At 42.8% G+C, this 18,327-nt stretch overlaps 2 protein-coding genes across 2 annotated transcripts; both read right to left on the bottom strand.

The window, feature by feature from the left end:
• Nucleotides 1-8,138: 8,138 nt before the first annotated feature.
• LOC131265184 (uncharacterized) lies at nucleotides 8,139-12,146 on the bottom strand. The gene is made up of 6 exons (XM_058267446.1): nucleotides 12,035-12,146; nucleotides 11,287-11,363; nucleotides 10,447-10,955; nucleotides 10,190-10,325; nucleotides 8,760-9,046; nucleotides 8,139-8,313 (listed from the first exon to the last, which is right to left on the bottom strand). Exons 1-6 carry the CDS (start codon nucleotides 12,132-12,134, stop codon nucleotides 8,139-8,141), a joined length of 1,284 nt encoding a protein of 427 aa, XP_058123429.1. The 5' UTR covers nucleotides 12,135-12,146.
• A 416-nt stretch (nucleotides 12,147-12,562) lies between these two features.
• LOC131265183 (odorant receptor 82a-like) lies at nucleotides 12,563-14,018 on the bottom strand. The gene is made up of 4 exons (XM_058267445.1): nucleotides 13,543-14,018; nucleotides 13,028-13,463; nucleotides 12,743-12,895; nucleotides 12,563-12,625 (listed from the first exon to the last, which is right to left on the bottom strand). The coding sequence occupies exons 1-4, from the start codon at nucleotides 14,016-14,018 to the stop codon at nucleotides 12,563-12,565; spliced, it is 1,128 nt and encodes a 375-aa protein (XP_058123428.1).
• Nucleotides 14,019-18,327: the final 4,309 nt, after the last annotated feature.

Genomic DNA, 18,327 nt, shown 5'->3' with positions numbered 1-18,327 from the left:
AATCATTTTGTTTTCTATGTATGATGACCCGTACACGCATTAATGCACTCTTGCCATAAATAAAACATTTTCGATCGCAAAGTTCATTCCATTACATACCCAATATGGTATTGAACTAAAGGTGAAAAAAAATTATTTTAAACTGTCGTGTACAATAAAAATTTCTTCTAGTAAAATTACATAAAAGTGTAGATAGGAAAAATCACAAGATTCAGTTGCTCAAATGTATTCCTTAATATGCTAAAGTAAAAATTTATTTTTTTCCACGTTCACTCTACAGAGATGAATAGAACATTATTTGTGTTTGTGATAAATATTAAAACTATAGCTATTGGAATTTCATAAAGAACTTTTAAAAGTTTAAGTAGAAAGAAAATGTTTCTTAGAAAACAAAATTGGGCAAATATTTCTTTTGAACACTGTAAAACCATTGAAAATTAAATTGAAGAACCTACACATTGCACAACATTCAACAACGTGAGGTAAACCAACGTGAGAAAACATCAAACGAGATTCACAGTGAAAGGCAACCGCCTTTTGATTAACTGCTCTGTTTGCGAAACTTAAGAAAGCGTAAGATGTCTGCTATTTTCGGCATTATGCAGCCCAAATAGAGAGGGTTTATTTTCTGGGAATGTGAGCCATCGCAAGTAAAACAAAAAACAAACCGCCACAGTTGAAAGTGGCTGCCCGATTGAATTACCGACATTCTACCGAGGCGATGGTAAAATCAATCCACTTCTAAAACATTCCCTTTTCGTTCGTTGTTCTACTCGCTAGAGCTGGTGGAATGTCGCAAAAATCGGATACCATTATCGAGCTGATAAAGATAGCACCATTTGAAGCATGTTTGCCGGAAGGGCTGGGTATCGGGTGACACAGGCAAGCACTTTCACTCAGTGCCGCTTCCGCTTCCCTTGGCATACATCGGCAATTGGTTCCGAACGAACGAACGACCGAAAGCTCCGCGTACGCAAGAAGCTGATTGAAAGCAATTGACAGCGGAAGGAAGAAATTGCAAGGCAGGCATAATGTGGCCGGATACTTCCGGCGGAATTTTCCCAGCCCAACTAGGTGCTGCGCTATTTACACTTACGTTATAGACTTTTCCACCCCACGGGCCTTTCCCACGAATGCACGCCGCCCACTATTTCTGGCAAGCAGCGTAGAGCATTTCCACCGGATCGATGCCGGTGGAGATTTCTTGACTGCCTATTTTATTATTTGTTCCGTTCCGTATCGTTCCGTTTTTTCTCGCTTTCCACCAACCGAAGGAACCGAAGCCTCGTTCCGGCACCGGAAAACTAGGGCAAGGATGCTGTTATGCAAATTGAATTCCAACGTCTAGCTGCCCTTTATTTTCACCATGGCACCGGGTGATGCTTTATGGGCCGTCCACTATCCTCCCCAATCCTTTGGCCTGTAGTAAAAATTGATGATAAAACTAACAACACCGAACCAGCTTTCTTTTCTTTTTGCAGCACCATCACGGTTTGATCGAAGGTTGAGTATCTTTTTTGTGTTGGTGTGCTTGTTTGGCAAATAGGGCTACACAGCGGTCCTAACTCGGCGCTAAGCTCGAACCCGTGTTCGGAGAAAGGGAAAACATCCACCAACAACTCAGCGATGATTAAACCGACCACCGGCAGCAATACATTAAATTCTATGATAACTTACTTATCTAAGTCCTTAAAATCGAAACGCGGCACAATGGTTTATGCTGATGATGGGGCGCTTTTTCCGCGCGATTGAATATTTATGGCGCGCTGCTGAAAGGCCTCCCTGCAAAATCCGGTCCAAGCACTCTAAATGATCCGTCCGGTCGGTTGGTAACAATCAAGCGACAACAAAAAAAACCAAAAGGAAAAACAACACATTCAACTCGCATCGGAACCTTCTCAACGCCATTTATCATCCCGAAAATTTCGCATTAACAACCACGACCAAGCTTCTACATTGGTTTGGCTTCAGCCTGGGATGGTTCTTTTGAACAAGCGGTTCTTTTTGGGGTTTTTCAAATTTATAACATAACCGGTTGAGTAGAATATGGAGCTTCCATTAGGTGGAACGGAAACATTGTGAAAAAACAATGGGATTTTAAACTAAGAGAAAATTGCTTGCGATTTTAAAACAGCTCGAAACAAAAGAAGTTAATAAAAGACTGAACAGGAGAAAAAAGGATCGTTGTTGCACCGCATTGTTAATGGTTTACCTTAAAAGCCATCGTACAGTACATAACTCATTAATAACTCGTTCAAGCAAAGCCAAAAGCGATGATGTTTAATTAAATTATGGTTTAACAAACTCAGGTAAACTGCCAGCAACATGCATTTAACTTGTGTTCATTGCAAATTTGTCGTTGACGAAATTCGTTCCTGATCCTGTTTGTAAAAACGGAAATGGAAAAAAAAGAAAATCAACCCCTCCATTCGCATTGGGTTGTGCAGTTGCAAACTTTTTAGGAGCGATGTTTTCGTCCTCGTTGCAGCTAACTTTTGAACATGTTTTCATGTTCGGAACAGCGGCTCCCGTGTTGTTACTAGCTGCTGCGGGAACATTTCCGACATTTTACTCTTTTATATTGCAAAGCATTTTCCAGCAGGTGCCGTAGGAAAAACATGCTCATTTGTTATTCGTTCTTTTATTTTCTGACATTCAACTACAGCGAAAAGGATGCATTGTATGTACAATGGAAGCCTGCGCTAGGAATTCTGTAAGCAAAGCAATTTTAAATTTATTTTGTTTTTCATTTCACGCTTCATACTTTAGTGCAAAATGTCTGAAAAGAGATTATTTTACTTTGTAACGAAACTCGTAGACAAAAGACAAACGTAATCATCTGAACTGTGTATGTATATGTGGGTGAGCAGCTGTACATATTTCTTTGCAATTGAATGACAAACGAAAGGATGAAGTTGTCACATCTCGTTGGCCATTAGCGATTGTAGAAAAGAAAACTGCCTGCCACATTTCTTCTTCATACTTAACCCAGCCTAACGAAGCTGTCGCATTTCCGTATTCATGCTATACGAGCCGTGGCAATAGCGAGTACCTTCCATAATTAAAACACCTCCCCCTGGAACCAAGATGTCGTTATTCAGTCGAATGAATGCAACATAAGGGCGACATGAAGATCATTGGTGGGTTGCAAAAATATACCTCTTCGCTTGCGCCCAGGCAATCTAGCTGTACATGATGAGAAATGGGCCGGCATTTAGATGAATGCGGAAAATAGAGTGGTAGTCCTGTTTCCGTACAATAAATAGAAAGCGAAAGAAAAACTAGCAAAAGTGTGCTATTCAAAAGAATCCCAAGAAAAAGGAACAGCAATTAATCATATGAAATGCGGACTTAGGCGTACCTCATTAATTTGCTAAATTATTATTACTTTGCACGACACGCATTTGTGCACATTTAGGTGTTCGCCTCGAGCGAATGTAAGCGTGTTTGTTTTTATATTTTTATTTTAAAAAGTGTTATTAAAAAAAATACTCAACTTTAATCGACATCTTTCCACAGGTAGTGAAAGAAAGTAATTCATTCCATTCTCTGCAGAAAAACTCAAATAAGCTTCAAGTGATTCTACCATCGCTCACCGAATCATTAACTGTCACTGTTTGTTCGATATTCTTTTCCTCCTGTGCTCAGCACTTATTACTTGGCAGTTCCAACCCGCTAGCAACTTCAGCTTCCCTGCTGGCAAACATTCATTCCCTTTTTCTACCATTTTATTACCTTGCTCATTCCACTTGCAGCTTCGCAACTTCCGCCTGATATGAACTGACAAATATTTAATATCTTTTCAGCCTGTTTTCTAAAGTTTCTTCAACTCCAATAAATTACTGCACTTCACTTAAAAGTTTCCTTCGCGATTATTTAGCAGCAGCCCAGAGCGGAGTGGAGCTTTCATTCTTATGTTTCTAACGATCCTCTCGTTTCTTCCTTTTTTTCGGATTTTTTCTATGTGTCTTGAACTGTGCCTCACTCGTCCCAAGTAGGAGTGTTGGCTACGGAATAATCTGCTGGAAAATGCAGGCAGTGCTGTGGTGAAAAATTTAATGGAAAAACTTCCTCGTCGGGATTGCAGATCGCGGTCCGTGAGTCCGTGAAAATAAGTGACGCCACTGTCATAGCTGCTTCCGTGCTAAATTCACCTTCTTCCGGTGAGCGGGGCGAACTTCGTTTTCATATGGGAATATATCCAACGCCACCACCGGAAAGCAAGTGCGAAACATGCGGAAAGGTTTGGTTATTTCTTTTGAAATGAGTTTTGGAACAGCACCCCCTGTTCGGTTTGTTGAAACGAAATACATGCAAAAAGCGTACATTAAGCGATGTTAACCACAACGCACCGTTGTATGATTCCCTCGAGAGTGCATCGTGCTTTTTAGCGTACGGTGCATCAACTAGAAGCTGATCAAGCTTAAACCATGCACCGTACCGGGTTCCGGTCAAAGTGCTATCAATAATGATCCCTCCGCAGCGTTGGGCATCGTATTTTGTCGCTCGAAGACATAATGATGTCCCGGCCTGCAACGACACCGGCTCGGTCCGTCACCGTGTGAGCCTCGAATGTCTAATTTATGGTGCCTGACTCAACACCACGCCCGTTTGTATCGCAAAGGTTTGCCGTTTTGACTTCGGAGCACGGTAATACGCTACCGTGTCTAGGCCATACATCAACGTCCGTACCGGGACCTATGCCTATGCGAGAGAACAAGGCGCTGCTAGGATGCATCGTACAGGCGGTCCAAATTTATGGCCAAGGTTTGACACAACATCAAGCGAGGTGACACATAATATTAATTTACTACAAATGCTGAGATCACAATCCCGCTTCGGCACTGTCTTGCCCATCCGCATCGTTAACCTTGTGTAGACCCTTGATAGCCATAAATTTCCCAACGAGCTGAACCGCCACCACTTACCTATATGCTTTTTGAATTGTGTTCAACATGCATGAACATGCAGTTGAAACTTTTTAAATTGAAAAATCCCACCGACAGAACGATATCGAAAAATAGCGAAACATGTCGCATATCCTCTGTTGGCATACGTATTATTCAGACACGTGTTCCCGTTGCTTCATATTTATCCCGTCTAATCGTGCTGTCAATGTTAACACAAGGGGCACAGATTGCAACAAACCCCTCGCTGTTCCCAGCCAACCCGCACAGAAAAGAAAGAATAGGACGAGTAAAACAAATCTGCAAACAAAATCAGTAAACAGCTGCGCTCGACGGAGACAAGAGGATATTTTGTACAACCAAACCAATTGATCGATGGGATACCAGAAAAATATACCCCCCGGGTGGGTAAAAAGGCTACGCGAAAGCAAACGATGACGTTGGAGGAAATATTTTGTTGTATCAACTGATATTGTTTTTAGTTTTTTTTTCTTTTTCATTTCCGTTATAGAAAGCGACAAACCCAAACAGAAATTGATCTGTGAAACAAGACAGCACAAGTACAGGCGGGCGGGCGATTTATAACGGCCGGCAATGATTATTGATTCCATCTGGAGAGAATTGGTGGGTGTTAAAAGTGTTGAAGAGGCATCATTTGCAACAACATAATGCTGTGAAGTACATTATAATCGATCGGTTTGCATTTTATATATTTATCTTTAATCTGTTTGTTAACTTAATTTAATTTACTTTTATTTTTAGCGTTGCACCTTAGGAATCTTTAGACTTTCATATGCATCTTTCACTCAAGATTAATTTAGATTGATTCATGAAAATTTTGGGACCTTTTGAAAAATTAATAAATCTTGATTAATCTTCATGAATCTCCCATGAATACTTTACGAATGTTCATGATTCTTTGGTTGGCACGTATCAAGCGATCATAAAAAGAGGGACGGTGCATCTCTTGACATTTTTTATAACTTTTTAGGGTTTTTACTTTTCTATTATTTGATCTTTACAATTCATGAATCTCTCATTAGGAGATTAATGAATCTCTAAATCGATGCAAAGAGTCATTCAGATTTATGCATCTAATTTGAAATTACACAACTCTAAACTTTTTGGTGTTTTGTCTATATCAACTTAGTTCTCAAAACTACCGTCCTGAAAAAAGAATAGAAAATATATCTAAACTATATCCAACAACGTACATCGTGAAACACTATAATATTTTCCAAGATATTTTAATGTCACGTACCGAAAACTCGTGCGCCACATTCCACAAAGCCTTGCACAGCCCACACATCCTCGAGTATTCCAAGATCTTATTTATGGGCCGAAATTTCTATCTGGCAAACTACGTCTGCAATATTGATCGGAGAAAGATGTTTTCTCAGTAGCCAAAAAACTTTCCCATTTTCGGAACCTTTGCTCGGCGACAGCTGTCAACACGTGTGACCAACGGGGTTCCTTATTGGTATCCCGTTCCGGACGGGATGACCTAAACTGTAACAAAATTTGTTTGCACCTTAAGCGCAGCTGTTCTGCCGAATGAAATGCCTGGGAAACAACTAAGTTGTGCACAAGTGAATCACATTTTTATACTGGTCACATGAGTACACAAGCTAAATTATCTACATAAACATTTGATTTGTGTACGTTGAAACTTACCTTTTATAAATTGGAAAAACTCTATGATACTTAATCGTAAATACTCATAAGAGAAATTAATACAACATAATCTTACACAAAATATTGTTATACTATAAGGTTTGTTTAAATTTTTATTGAAAGTATCGTCAGTACCAACAGTTTTACTTTTTCTTCTCCTACCGATGAACTTGCTTTTAGTTCGTTTTTGGCCTATGATGTAATTGGTTGCATCATATCGCATCTTCCTAGAGGTGTAGTACAATGTTCAAGATGGGATCGCAGCTCTGTTCCGACACCATGCACCATGGCTTCATAGATAGTGTTATGTTTTCTCATGGTTTTCAACTGATTTGGCTCCACCAGTTCCAAATATCCTGTGTGCTAGCATTCTATCTCTTTGGTTGGGCTTTTATATATGTAACTCGACTAGTAACAATAATTTTGCTTTGTTTTTCTTTTGTTAAGATCAGAAATTTTCTCCTAAAATATAAAGGTTCACTCACTAAGTATTGTTTCTCATGGCGCGTTCAAGCTTGCGTTCGCTTTCCCGTCCCGCGGAGTCTAACAACTGTTCCGTCGTACAGTACAAAGGCATATGCATTAACAAGGTTTTACCGTTTACCAGATTTCTTAAGGATGCACGACACTCATTTACACACATCAGTTAGTTTAAATGGTTTGTATATTTTGATTTTTTTTTTTTAAATTCTCATTTTGCATTTGCTTACTTCATTTGGCATACATACTTGTAGAGTCGTAAGGTTTCGTAACGTTAAGCCTACGTCGCCGTTTCAGATCGGGAATATTATTTTATTTAATGACTGTGTATATATTTACGTTCGCAATTCATAAGAACGGGTCAGGCGAACTTGTGCGGTAACCAAGGCCTTAACTAGGGCGCGCAGCCTAGTGCTTCAACATACGCATTCCCAATTTGCATTTGCATTTAATTTTGGTCTGGACCAGCATTTGGCCTGTTGTGCTTCAAAACGGAGGGGGCTCAAACATGTTAATCTAAAACCACAGGCATCTTTATATGCTGAACACGTAGCTCATGGAATAAAATTTTCATTTGTTCATATATATGAAAAGGAGGTTTAACAGTTTTTTCGCATGCACTTAATGCATGAATTATTTACCATACCATTCAAGTAGTTCAAAATAGTAAATAACTAGAACTCTGTTTATGAAGAAATGACTAAATAAGTATCATTTTGGATTTTGATGTACTACAAATTAAAAAGTGCAAGAGTATTATAAATTAACATGTTCTTATCAACCTATTTCAAATAATCGTTTGGTTTACATTTATTTGTTATTAGAAGCAAACTTTACAACACGATGAACAACTGATCCTGTTCAAAGAGGGTGGAATTGTGATACTTTCCACCATCCGCTTCTGTTTTCAAATAACTGTAAATCCAAACAGTAAATCGGAGATGCTTTGCTATCGAAAGTGTTCATCGGAACAGCTTTTGGTGTTTAGAAAGCTTTCCCTTCGGTTAAGGAGTTACAGTTATCCGTCGCATCAGCGTTTTCTGTCGAAGAATAAATAAATAAAACGAATCGCAAATGCTAGCAGCACGAACAGGAGCATTGGCTGCCAGGTCCGTTGGCGCAGTTGAGCCCATCGACGGTGACGAGCACAATGCTCTCTTCCTCCCGTACGGTAGCCGACAGTGTCGCTGGAGTGTCCTCCTCACCGGCTTCCTCGTTCACTCCCTTCGCGGTGGCTGCTGGAGCCGACGTCCTGTGGTCAGAAAATCGTAGAATATTTATGAGAACATCGATGTGGAACGTGCGAACCATATGTAGATTGATTGGCAATATGAGTCAATTGCTGGCAGATTGTTTCCCGACGAGTGCTTTCGTTTAGTCTATTAATCACAGGGCACTGGGAATGGGTGTGAATACCGAGGAGAATCTAGTTTTACATTACTTCGAGAGCATTACTTTGTTCGTGAATAATTTCTGCTACCGACACAACGTTCTTTGAGGCAGTTGAGCTTCATGCGTGAAGCATAAATCGCAGTTCAATGGCATACCATTTTGTACCCGGTGTTAATGGAAGTGATGGGATCGTTTGCAGACCGATCCGTTCACAAATGGTCCGTTTTTCAAACCCACCTGTCTCATGCAACCGCCCCACCGGCAGCCTGCTCGTCCTCGCTAGGCTCATCGGAAGCTCCGGCATACGCTTCCTGCTCCGATGACACATTCAATGAAGACGAACGACGCTGAATGCTATGCAAATAATGTTGGCATTCATTACCGTTGAAATCTTGCTGGCCGTCCAGGTCGTCCCAGGGTCGTCGCTGGGCCTCGCAATGGTCCGTGATTGCTGAATCGGACACCCTGGCACCGACCGGCGAGGACTCGGCGTAGTACGATCGGGGCGGGTACAGGTTGTCATCGACATCGTACGATTTATCGGAGTACTCGGAGTACGCGTCGAAGTCGTCGTCGCAATCAAAGTATTGGCTCTGTGGGTGAAATGATTGAATAAACGAACAAATTACATGGAACCAGCTTCAGCAACGCTTAAACCGAAACGCTCTGCTTGCCACAAATCAATACGCACTCAGTAAAATACTCAATTACAAATGCGGGCAATTTTTTAATTGCAATTGAATACCACTCTTGTTCTTGATCAATTAATTGAATGATTTAAATGAGGTCAAAAGGTCAGTGTGCGAGTCAAGGGAGCACGTTTGAAACGTATTTTTCTGTTTAACTATTTGAACCTACGGCGATTGAAAAATTGACCAACCCATCTCAAATAAACTGATATTATTTTTAAAAATAAATAAATTTAACTTCCGCTTTGAAATCACAAGTGAATAATTGAAAAAAAAAATCTTTCTTTTGTAAGCGTTTCTTTATGGTTATTTCATGAAACTTTCATCCAAATACGATAAAAAAAGATCATTTCACTCATGTGAAAACCAACTTAGAATGCCCAAACGCAAAATTCACAAGCGATTCCACAAAATTTCACTTAACGTAGCCAGGCTGGAAAATTATTTCACATTTGTTTAACAACTCGCTCAATTGACAAATTTAAATGGAGTCAACATTATAAAAGAATTTTAAACTATCGCTAAATGAAATAAACAGTAGTGTTTTATATGATTTAATGAATGATTTAATGTTGCTGCGTTCTATATGCCCCTTAACAAAATGGCCGTATCAAAACAGAAAAGACAAATATGTTGTAAATTATCATTGTACAAAGGAAAGAAAACATTTTTTGTGTTTATATACAAAGTTGTTGTAGAAACCTAATATGAAAATTGAACTTAAATACTTAACTGTATAATCCGAATTGAATGAGAGTATAAACAATACACTTTTCTATTTATATTAATGTACCCTGGCCCGTCTCTAGTTTCAATATATTTTAGTAATTGCATTGTCATGTCTACGTTACTAATTTAGCTCAGAAAATCAAACTCATCTCATTCTCATTTTTCCATCTACCATAACGATAAGTAAACGAATGCGCTGTATTTGCCCTGGGACGGTGACAAAAGGAAGGAAAAGCACATTACAAAACCATCCTCAGAGACCTTCCTGGGTCACGGTACGCTCCGGCGTTCGGCATCTATCATTCAGAAGGGCCTCACCTGACAATCTATACACCGACAGCTGTCGGTCAGCGAACACTTGATGCCGAGCAGCTGGGCCGCTTCGCTGTACAGATCGTTGGAGGATTTGTCGGCCGCTTCCGCCCGATCGAGTGTCGACCCAACTCCCCATCGGCTGAAATTGGACACGAGAATAGGGGGTGGTTCGTGAGCGAGGAAAAGGACACCGCGTTGACCACAGACCCGGCCCCTCCCGGGGGGAGCGATGGTTTCGACCGGCCCTTATTAATATTTACCTTCGACGGGTCGGCCCATCCACGTCCGCCGGCTCGACGACCCCGCCATCCTTCCGTAACCGGTCCTCATCGAACAGCTTCCAGAATTTGGCCATTTTCAGATTATTCCGCCGATGCGGCTGGTCTGTCTGGTGCGTGGTGGTGCTTTTGCCGCTACTTGCGCGGCTCCGGAAGGGGGCAGAGGCAGCGGAGGGTGGTCGCTTTTCCGAGCCAAACCTAATGAAATCGCCCCCCGACTCGATGAGATGGCGACCGGCGATGGTGCCGTCGATGCTGCTGATCCTGATGTTGCCGATGTTGGTCGGGCTTATGCTACCGGCCGCCAGCAGCCCACCGAGCGAGTTCGCCTGCTGCTGCTGCTGCTGCAACTGGTTGGCATCGTCACCCGGTGGCGCCTTCCGGCCGCATGCTGCCGCCCTCCCACCGCAGCTCATCTCGGCGGCAGTTTTATTATTCACCGTTAATGCGCGCCCGGCCGGAGAACCGAACAGCTCTATCATGTCCAGATTCTGCACAACGAAGTGAAACAAATTAGATCGAGACGGCAAGGGGTAGTCCGTCCATGCTGAAAAGCCCGTGTCCGAACATCGACATCATCAACTACAATTGTTTGGTTCGTTCCGCCCGAAAGCAATGCGCAATCACATCCAGTACTTTTACGACTGGTTGTTCATTTAGTTTTCACTAATTAAAAACGGTATGCGTTTTAAACACATCATTAAAATGTCAAACATAGTGCCAATAAAATGTAATCTCACTGAAGAATCGAAACTTAATTGAATTGGTGCACTCTGGTATTATATATTTAATTAAACATGCAAGTGTAATAAAGTTGCTTACCCCATAGCGATAGCTGGAGTTTAGCACGTAGACGGTGTTCCTGTTGTTGCATTCTTCCACCAATATGTCGTCCATGTCTGAAATGGCCGAAGTGCAAACAAATTCAAAATACGTCCATGGCGCAGGAACTCTTTACTTTATTCTTGCCAAACGCAAACATTTTCTTTCGTAAGCCACGAAGAGCTCTACTTAGCAAATGTCCTAGTTTTCATTGTGAAATATGTTGAATACTTGTTTTACTAACTAATATGTTACATTTAAAACTATTTTCTTATTTTTAACTAAATAGTTTTAGTAGCGAATTTTATAAACTGCTATTTTATTCTGATTTTTGTTCTCCAAGAGCAATTTACACTTCTATGTAAAGAACGGTGACACAAAGCAGACTTCTAATATTATTGCTTTCCAAAAGTTCAAAAATCTCTTTCAAATTTTTTTTTCGTTTTGCGATGCATGGATATTCTAATTATGTAACAGTTGAAAAAATGAGTTTTCTTAAAGGTTCACGATTCATTTGCAGTATGGTAAATACAGTCTACTAACAAATAATATAAGATACAAAAAGAATACATCCATCACTTCTACGAACTATATCAGCATAAAACTTCGTCAGAAACATATTCATTTAATGAGAGTAAACGATGCGTACACATTCGTACGTTGTGAAATTGAACGTACTCTTCATCGATACGATTTGTTGAAACATGAACGAAACATTACCTAAGGCAGTTGAAAATCTCAAATTTACCTTTTGTGTTGAAGTTGGGGGAGTAGAGAAAGTTCACCAACGCTTTCGAAGGATACTCGTCCCGCTGACCTTGACCCCAAGGACTGCAAAGCGTAGTCATCCACAGCGATTGGAGACCTGGGAGAGGGAGGAGGAAAGATTTTCGTGAAATGCAAACCATCAAGATAAGGCAAATTGCGAAAGACCTGTAAGATAAATTTTATAAGACGACAAGGAGACCCCCATCGTTAGGAGTGATTTGATAAATGGATATTCTTTCGAAACATTCACCCGCCGCAAAGCATCAACATTCCGACCCCGAAGGGGGAATACGCAAGTTTGGCAAATTTATTTTCCAACCAGAGAAACACTGTTTTCTCTTGCAAACGACGTGAAACTCTACGAAACGTGCAATGCAAAAACACACACAAGGTGCGACACGGTGTACGGTGATGTTAACTTCGCCACTTCTAAACTTGTGTCAATGAGGTTAAACTCGAGTACGATACACTCCGGGGACAATTCCCTCCCCTTCGGCGTCTCCTTCCCCTATTGCAGCTCCGTATCGAGGGACAGTAGCATGGTGATGTAGGAACCGGTGGAGTTTAAAATCTGTAACGAAATTTGCATATCATTTGCCTGCGCCTGTCGACCTCGAGCTCGAACGCCCCCCCCCCCCCCCCCCCTCAGCGGGCCACCCGTCAGGCCCTTTCCTCTATCTATTCCCACCTTCTTGAGGGTGGGCAGAGTGGCTTTTATGAATCCTCCCCGGGTGACGATGGGTTTCTGCGCTCGCATCATGCATAATCGCAACCGTTTCTGCACGGCTACCGGTGCCTCGTACCAATTGCTTTGATAAATGGCGTCAGCAACCTTGAGGCCCTGCATGTTCCCACCGAATGGGGGGAACGCGTGGAAAAACATGTTGTTAAAAGATAGCAAAACACGTGCGGAGATGTGTTATGGGTTTTTTTTTGTTTCGTTTGTTTTCCGCTTGGACCTTGGACGCCGTACCTCCTCGTGGATCATGGTACCGTGGTAGCAGTAGATGACCGCCTGCAGCACCATCACGAACGCCATCGCCACCAGCATGAGGGCCCGGGGCGTGCTCATGAATAGCACAAATTGATAACCGATCACGCACAGCAGCACCGAGTCGAGCAGCAGCAGGTAGAACACGGTGTGCCGGAACAGGTCCGTCATGGCCCGGCACAGCTGCAGTACGTCCCGGTGGTAGGCCACGATCGGTTCGAGCCCGCCGGCCCCGCGCCGGAAGTCGAGCGCCCGAAAGCGCCCCTGCAGCACCGCGAAGTGGATCGTCACATTCGTCGCCAGCTCGGAGAAGCACGTATCGACGCTTCCGCTAATGAAGATGGACATGTGGATGGAGTCGCAGTTGAGCAGGAACGTCAGCGCGAACACCGCCGGATGTTGATAATTGTGGGGAAAGCTGCACCACGGTGAAGAAAATGGGGATTATGACGCCGGCAAGCGTCACCGAACGTGAGACGATGTTACGGATTACTTACGCCATCGGTGCCACAAAGTGCAGCCTCCCATCGGCGAGCGTCTGGTAGACGCCAGTCAGCACCGCGCTCATGATATAGAACCATCCCACGATCAGCGCCGAGACCATGTAGATGCGAGTCAGCTTCGAGTGAAAGCGACCGCAGCGGCGGAACAGTGCCAGCTCGTCACCGGTCGCGCGCCCCTGCAGCGCCTTGAACGAATCAATCAGCGCGAAAATGGTCGCCGGGTGGAACACGAAGATGTAGAACTTCGACAGCGTCACCATGCCCACCACCAGCGTCGGGATGGCGTCGCAGATCCGCCCGAAGTGGTGCACGTGCTGGAAGACGAACGTCGACTGCAGGGCGATAAAGGTGACCAGCACCGCGAAGCAGCCGTTCGTCCGCACGCCGGCGAGGACGCTTTTCCTTCGCACCACGCCACAGTAGCGCAGATACCACATTTGCGCGTCGAGAAATTGCTCGATGCAACCCATTACGCTGACGATGCTGATGATGGCGATGATGAAAGTGATATCGTTCGGGTGGACGGATGCTGCCTGAATGCAAACACTTCGTCAGGTTCGAGGAAAACCAGACCACACACTCGCAGAGGACTGGCCGAATGACTGGGCCGAAAGGTCGACGAAGGATTGCACTGCAGTTTTCCACCGCCGCTCGGGATGGAATGGGCACCGGGTTGACATTTATATTACGACCGCGCGGTGTACGGGTGTGAAATTCCCCACGGAGAAGTGTTCCACCCGTGGCCGTTTTTCTCGTTATTTGACAACTGCCCATTACCGGTTGACACTTAAATGTGTTCCGACCCGTGGGCCGGAGCTGGTGGATCGGAAAATTTTGCCCAGGGTAACCCGATACGATGCGACCCACGCGAAGCGTTTTGCAAATTCCAAATTGGTAGGTTCGACTTTTGCTTTAATTTTATACCTTTTCCCCGGCCCATTTTTCCACTGCCACTTTGCATACATATCGTTATGGCGGGAAATGTGAATAGTATTTTTTTTTTTCCTGTGAACGTGTAATCGATTTTTCACTCCCGGCTAACAACGGGTGTAATAAAGCTATTGTGTGTGGAAAATGGGAAAGAAAATTATCTGAACCTCGTTGCGTCGAAGGAACGAACGGGGATTTGGTTTTCGTCGGTTTTTTTCCTTCCTCTCCCTCTCTCTCTCGCTTCGACACCTCGTTCTTCGGGGTGGTTCAGGATATGTTTCAGGCCCACCCAAAACGACCGAGGACAAAGTTCACCAGTTTTGCGCCAAACGATAAGCATAATTGCACCGTTGTTCCACTGCGACAGCTCGCGCTCGCCGGCAACATCTGCGACGCCCCGTTACGCCTTGGCGCTGGTTTTTATTCCGCTACGCATCTTTTTATCGCCGCATGCACATAAATGAAGTAGAAACATTCGCGCTAGGATTTTGATGATGTCCTCTCCCACCCCGCCTACTCTTTAGAAAGGCTAAAGGGAACTTTGCGCCTTTGGGAAACGCGCCACACGCGCCAACGGTGACACAAAACCCACCGAGATGGTGCTGTATTAACCTAACATGTTCATGTGTGTGCAGGGCGATTTTTAGCTGGAAACTGCCGTGGTGTCGGACGAGGGAAGTAAGGTTTTCCCTTCACCCTTCGTGATACCATTCGGCGAGGGAAATGTGACCACCCACACTTGCTAATGAACGGCAACGGGGGATGAACTGGGGGCGGAAGGGGGATGCTGGCTAAAGGGCAACGACTAAAAGACAAGCACAAGAATGACTTGGTTGGTGGGTGTTTTTCTTGCTCCAGTTCCGTCACCGAGCTCCGCAGCATGTGCCAAATAGGAAGAACTGCGGATAATCTCCGGTGTAAATACACATCCGGCCGCGATGGTGCGCGGGTTTTTGGCTGGAGATCAAGTCGGCGGGAGTTTCCCTTGCTCGTGGGGCGTCGTTTATACGCAATTTAACGAACTTCGCCGGTTTTGGTTTGATATTTGAAAAGGATTGTTTGATGTTACTCGGTTGCAGATGCGAGTGTCGTCTCTTGACAAATTAGCTAGGTTGTGTAATGAAGCAATAAGCGAAAAAGTAAGATGGATTTAACATAATGTGTATGATCTTTGCCATGTATGAATATAATTTGTATGTTTGCCAAATATTCCGGGAATATTATTGTAAAAGTGCGCGAACAATGCGATAAGTCACAAATAATAGCAAAAATACCATCATAATAAATTATTCTACTAACATAAACTGGTAGCCCGAATGTAATGCGGCTAAAGTCAACAATATTCTATATAATGGTTGTAAACAGGTTTAAGGTAGCTTTTTTCATTACTTAGAAAATGAACCCAGGCGTTTTTCTATATTGCAAATAATTGGCTTTGATGTTAAAGCGCACAGAAATCTTCAGAAACGAAGTTATTAGTACCATAGCGAGATTAAATCTGGTTAGATTTTTGAATTTAGTGTCACATCGATATTTTAAAATTTTACAGTCGTCTTTTTGAAAAAAAAACAAAAACTCATGCTTAAAAGAAACTGAATTTCCATCAGTTGAAGCGAGAAATTAAATTTAATATATTTTGCAACACGGGTTTATCGTGAATTTATAAATTACATTTATTACGAGTAGGATGTGGTAAAGGGGTCCGCGACAGCCGAGCGGTAGCGCCGGTTAGAAAATCGGCCCATGAGCGCCGGGGCTCACCACCTCGACGGCGTGGGTTCGAATCCCAACCGAGACCGGACCCTCCCCTGTACGAGAGGACTGACTATCCACGTACAATAGGGAAACAAGTCTCGTAAGCCCTTAACGGGCAGGCATGACCAAGTGGTCGTTACGCCAAGAAGAAGAAGAAGAAGATGTGGTAAAGTATTTACTTACTGTATTGAATTATAAAAGAAAAGTAATTGTAAAATTTTTAACAAAGTGTTGAAAAGGAAACCAAATAAAATAGAAATTGTTGACACACTTTTCACCAAGGACTCTTCTTGTATGCAGTTTACTTTATTTTGGGTAGATTATGAATAAAGAAAGTGATAGAAATATCATATGTTTCTGCACTGGTATATTGAACGACTTGAAATTAGTCAATGGTCATACTACTAAGATTTAGCCAAACTAACTCTAAACGGATTGTGGAGGAAACACTTATTCTTAATTGCGTAAAACACGGAAAACCATGAACCATGTGATTTTGTTAATTGTTTACCCATGCGAGCTTGCATCAAATTGCATCAGTGTGATATAATGATAGGTCTTATAATCGCTTCCTTGCCAATTTTCTGCATTTTTTCCCCGCATAGCGTATGCATCCCATCAATTTAGCCAAACGGCTCCTATATATGGACCCGCTCGTTTATCTAATTACTCACTTAGCCATCGGAGTAAGTGATTCTTCCGACGCAAGCTGCACCGAGCACCACTTTGTACAAGCAGGATGTAATTTAATTTGTGCACTCATTACCGACATGCAGACCCGGGCTCCGGAAGCGGCCCCCCGCTACACTCAAGCCGATGAATGCCGGAAACCCATCAGGTGATGAGGACTGGTAAGTGGGCGAAAAAAAAAGAAGAAAATGCTACACACAAAATCAAACCTGAAAGGCGCGCGAAGGCTGGCCATGGCACAAGATCGCACTGCTACAGCGGTTACGCTACATGTTTAGCATAATGAATCCTGCTAGCTAATTGTCATAACTGCTCCGCAAACCGCAGTTAGCGATGTGTGGTCGTAAATTGTTCCGCCTTTTTCCAAGCGCGCATGGCAGTGGCAGCGTAGCGTGGAAACGTAGCGTGAAAACGAGGAAGAATAACTTTTTTCGTGTCGTACCATTCGGAGCGGTCTGCAGCTGACTTGGTGCATGTAGGAAACAGTCACTTCCGCTTGTTGTAATAAACCATCTCACGAGCAGCGATGAGTGAAAAAACAACAGCAGTACATCCGGTGCATAAGTCTAGCGGGTTTGTTTTTCTACTCTCTTTTTGAAAGAATATCTCACCACTCTACGAAAGTAGAAAAACTACAGCTAAGCTTAAACTTTAGAAACGTCAAAAAGAAAATTTGAATCATAAAACATGTAAAAAAAAATAATTCTGCTTCCATTATTACTAGAAACATATTTTTGGTTTTTGTTTCTAAACTTTTATATTACAATCCATTTCATATCCTATCTCTATGCAATCATTTTATTTTATTTTGATAAAAAATCATATGTCGATCATCGTGCTTCGTAACAACACAGATTAAACCGAATAAATATTTTCAGGATTTCGTACCACCACATGTAAAGAGTCAAGAAAATATTATTGCAATTCCTGTTTTAATTTGTTTTGTGTTCCTTTTATGTCTGCGTTTGTTCGCTCCGGGGTTAGATTGCACTTTTAAGCACTGCTCGGACAGCAGACTCTCCTCCGAGTCGAATGGACTTTAAACATAAATATCCATTGCACACACTTAGTGGAAAAGCACGTTTCACTGTCAGAAATTAATTGCTTTCTAGACAAAGCATTCACTTTTTGCCGTCGTATTTATCATTCGCAGTGCACTGCAAACCGACACACACACACACACACCACATCCCGTGTCCATGGATAAGGGCAGCTAAGCTTATTGCATCCATAACGAAGCGAATTGGGTTCGGCTTTCCAAGCGGCAAGCGGGCTGGTTTGTTTTTCTGTCCTCCAAAGCGAAAAGAGCATCCGATGCTAACAAAAAATGACATCAAACGGTGGTTTCCTTTTTTTCTCCCGCCCAAAATTTTGGATGCAATATCGTTTTGCCATGACCTACTT

Source organism: Anopheles coustani, chromosome 2, assembly GCF_943734705.1.
Source record: "Anopheles coustani chromosome 2, idAnoCousDA_361_x.2, whole genome shotgun sequence".
Classification (NCBI taxonomy): domain Eukaryota; kingdom Metazoa; phylum Arthropoda; class Insecta; order Diptera; family Culicidae; genus Anopheles; species Anopheles coustani.
This window is presented reverse-complemented; position numbering and strand designations above follow the sequence as displayed.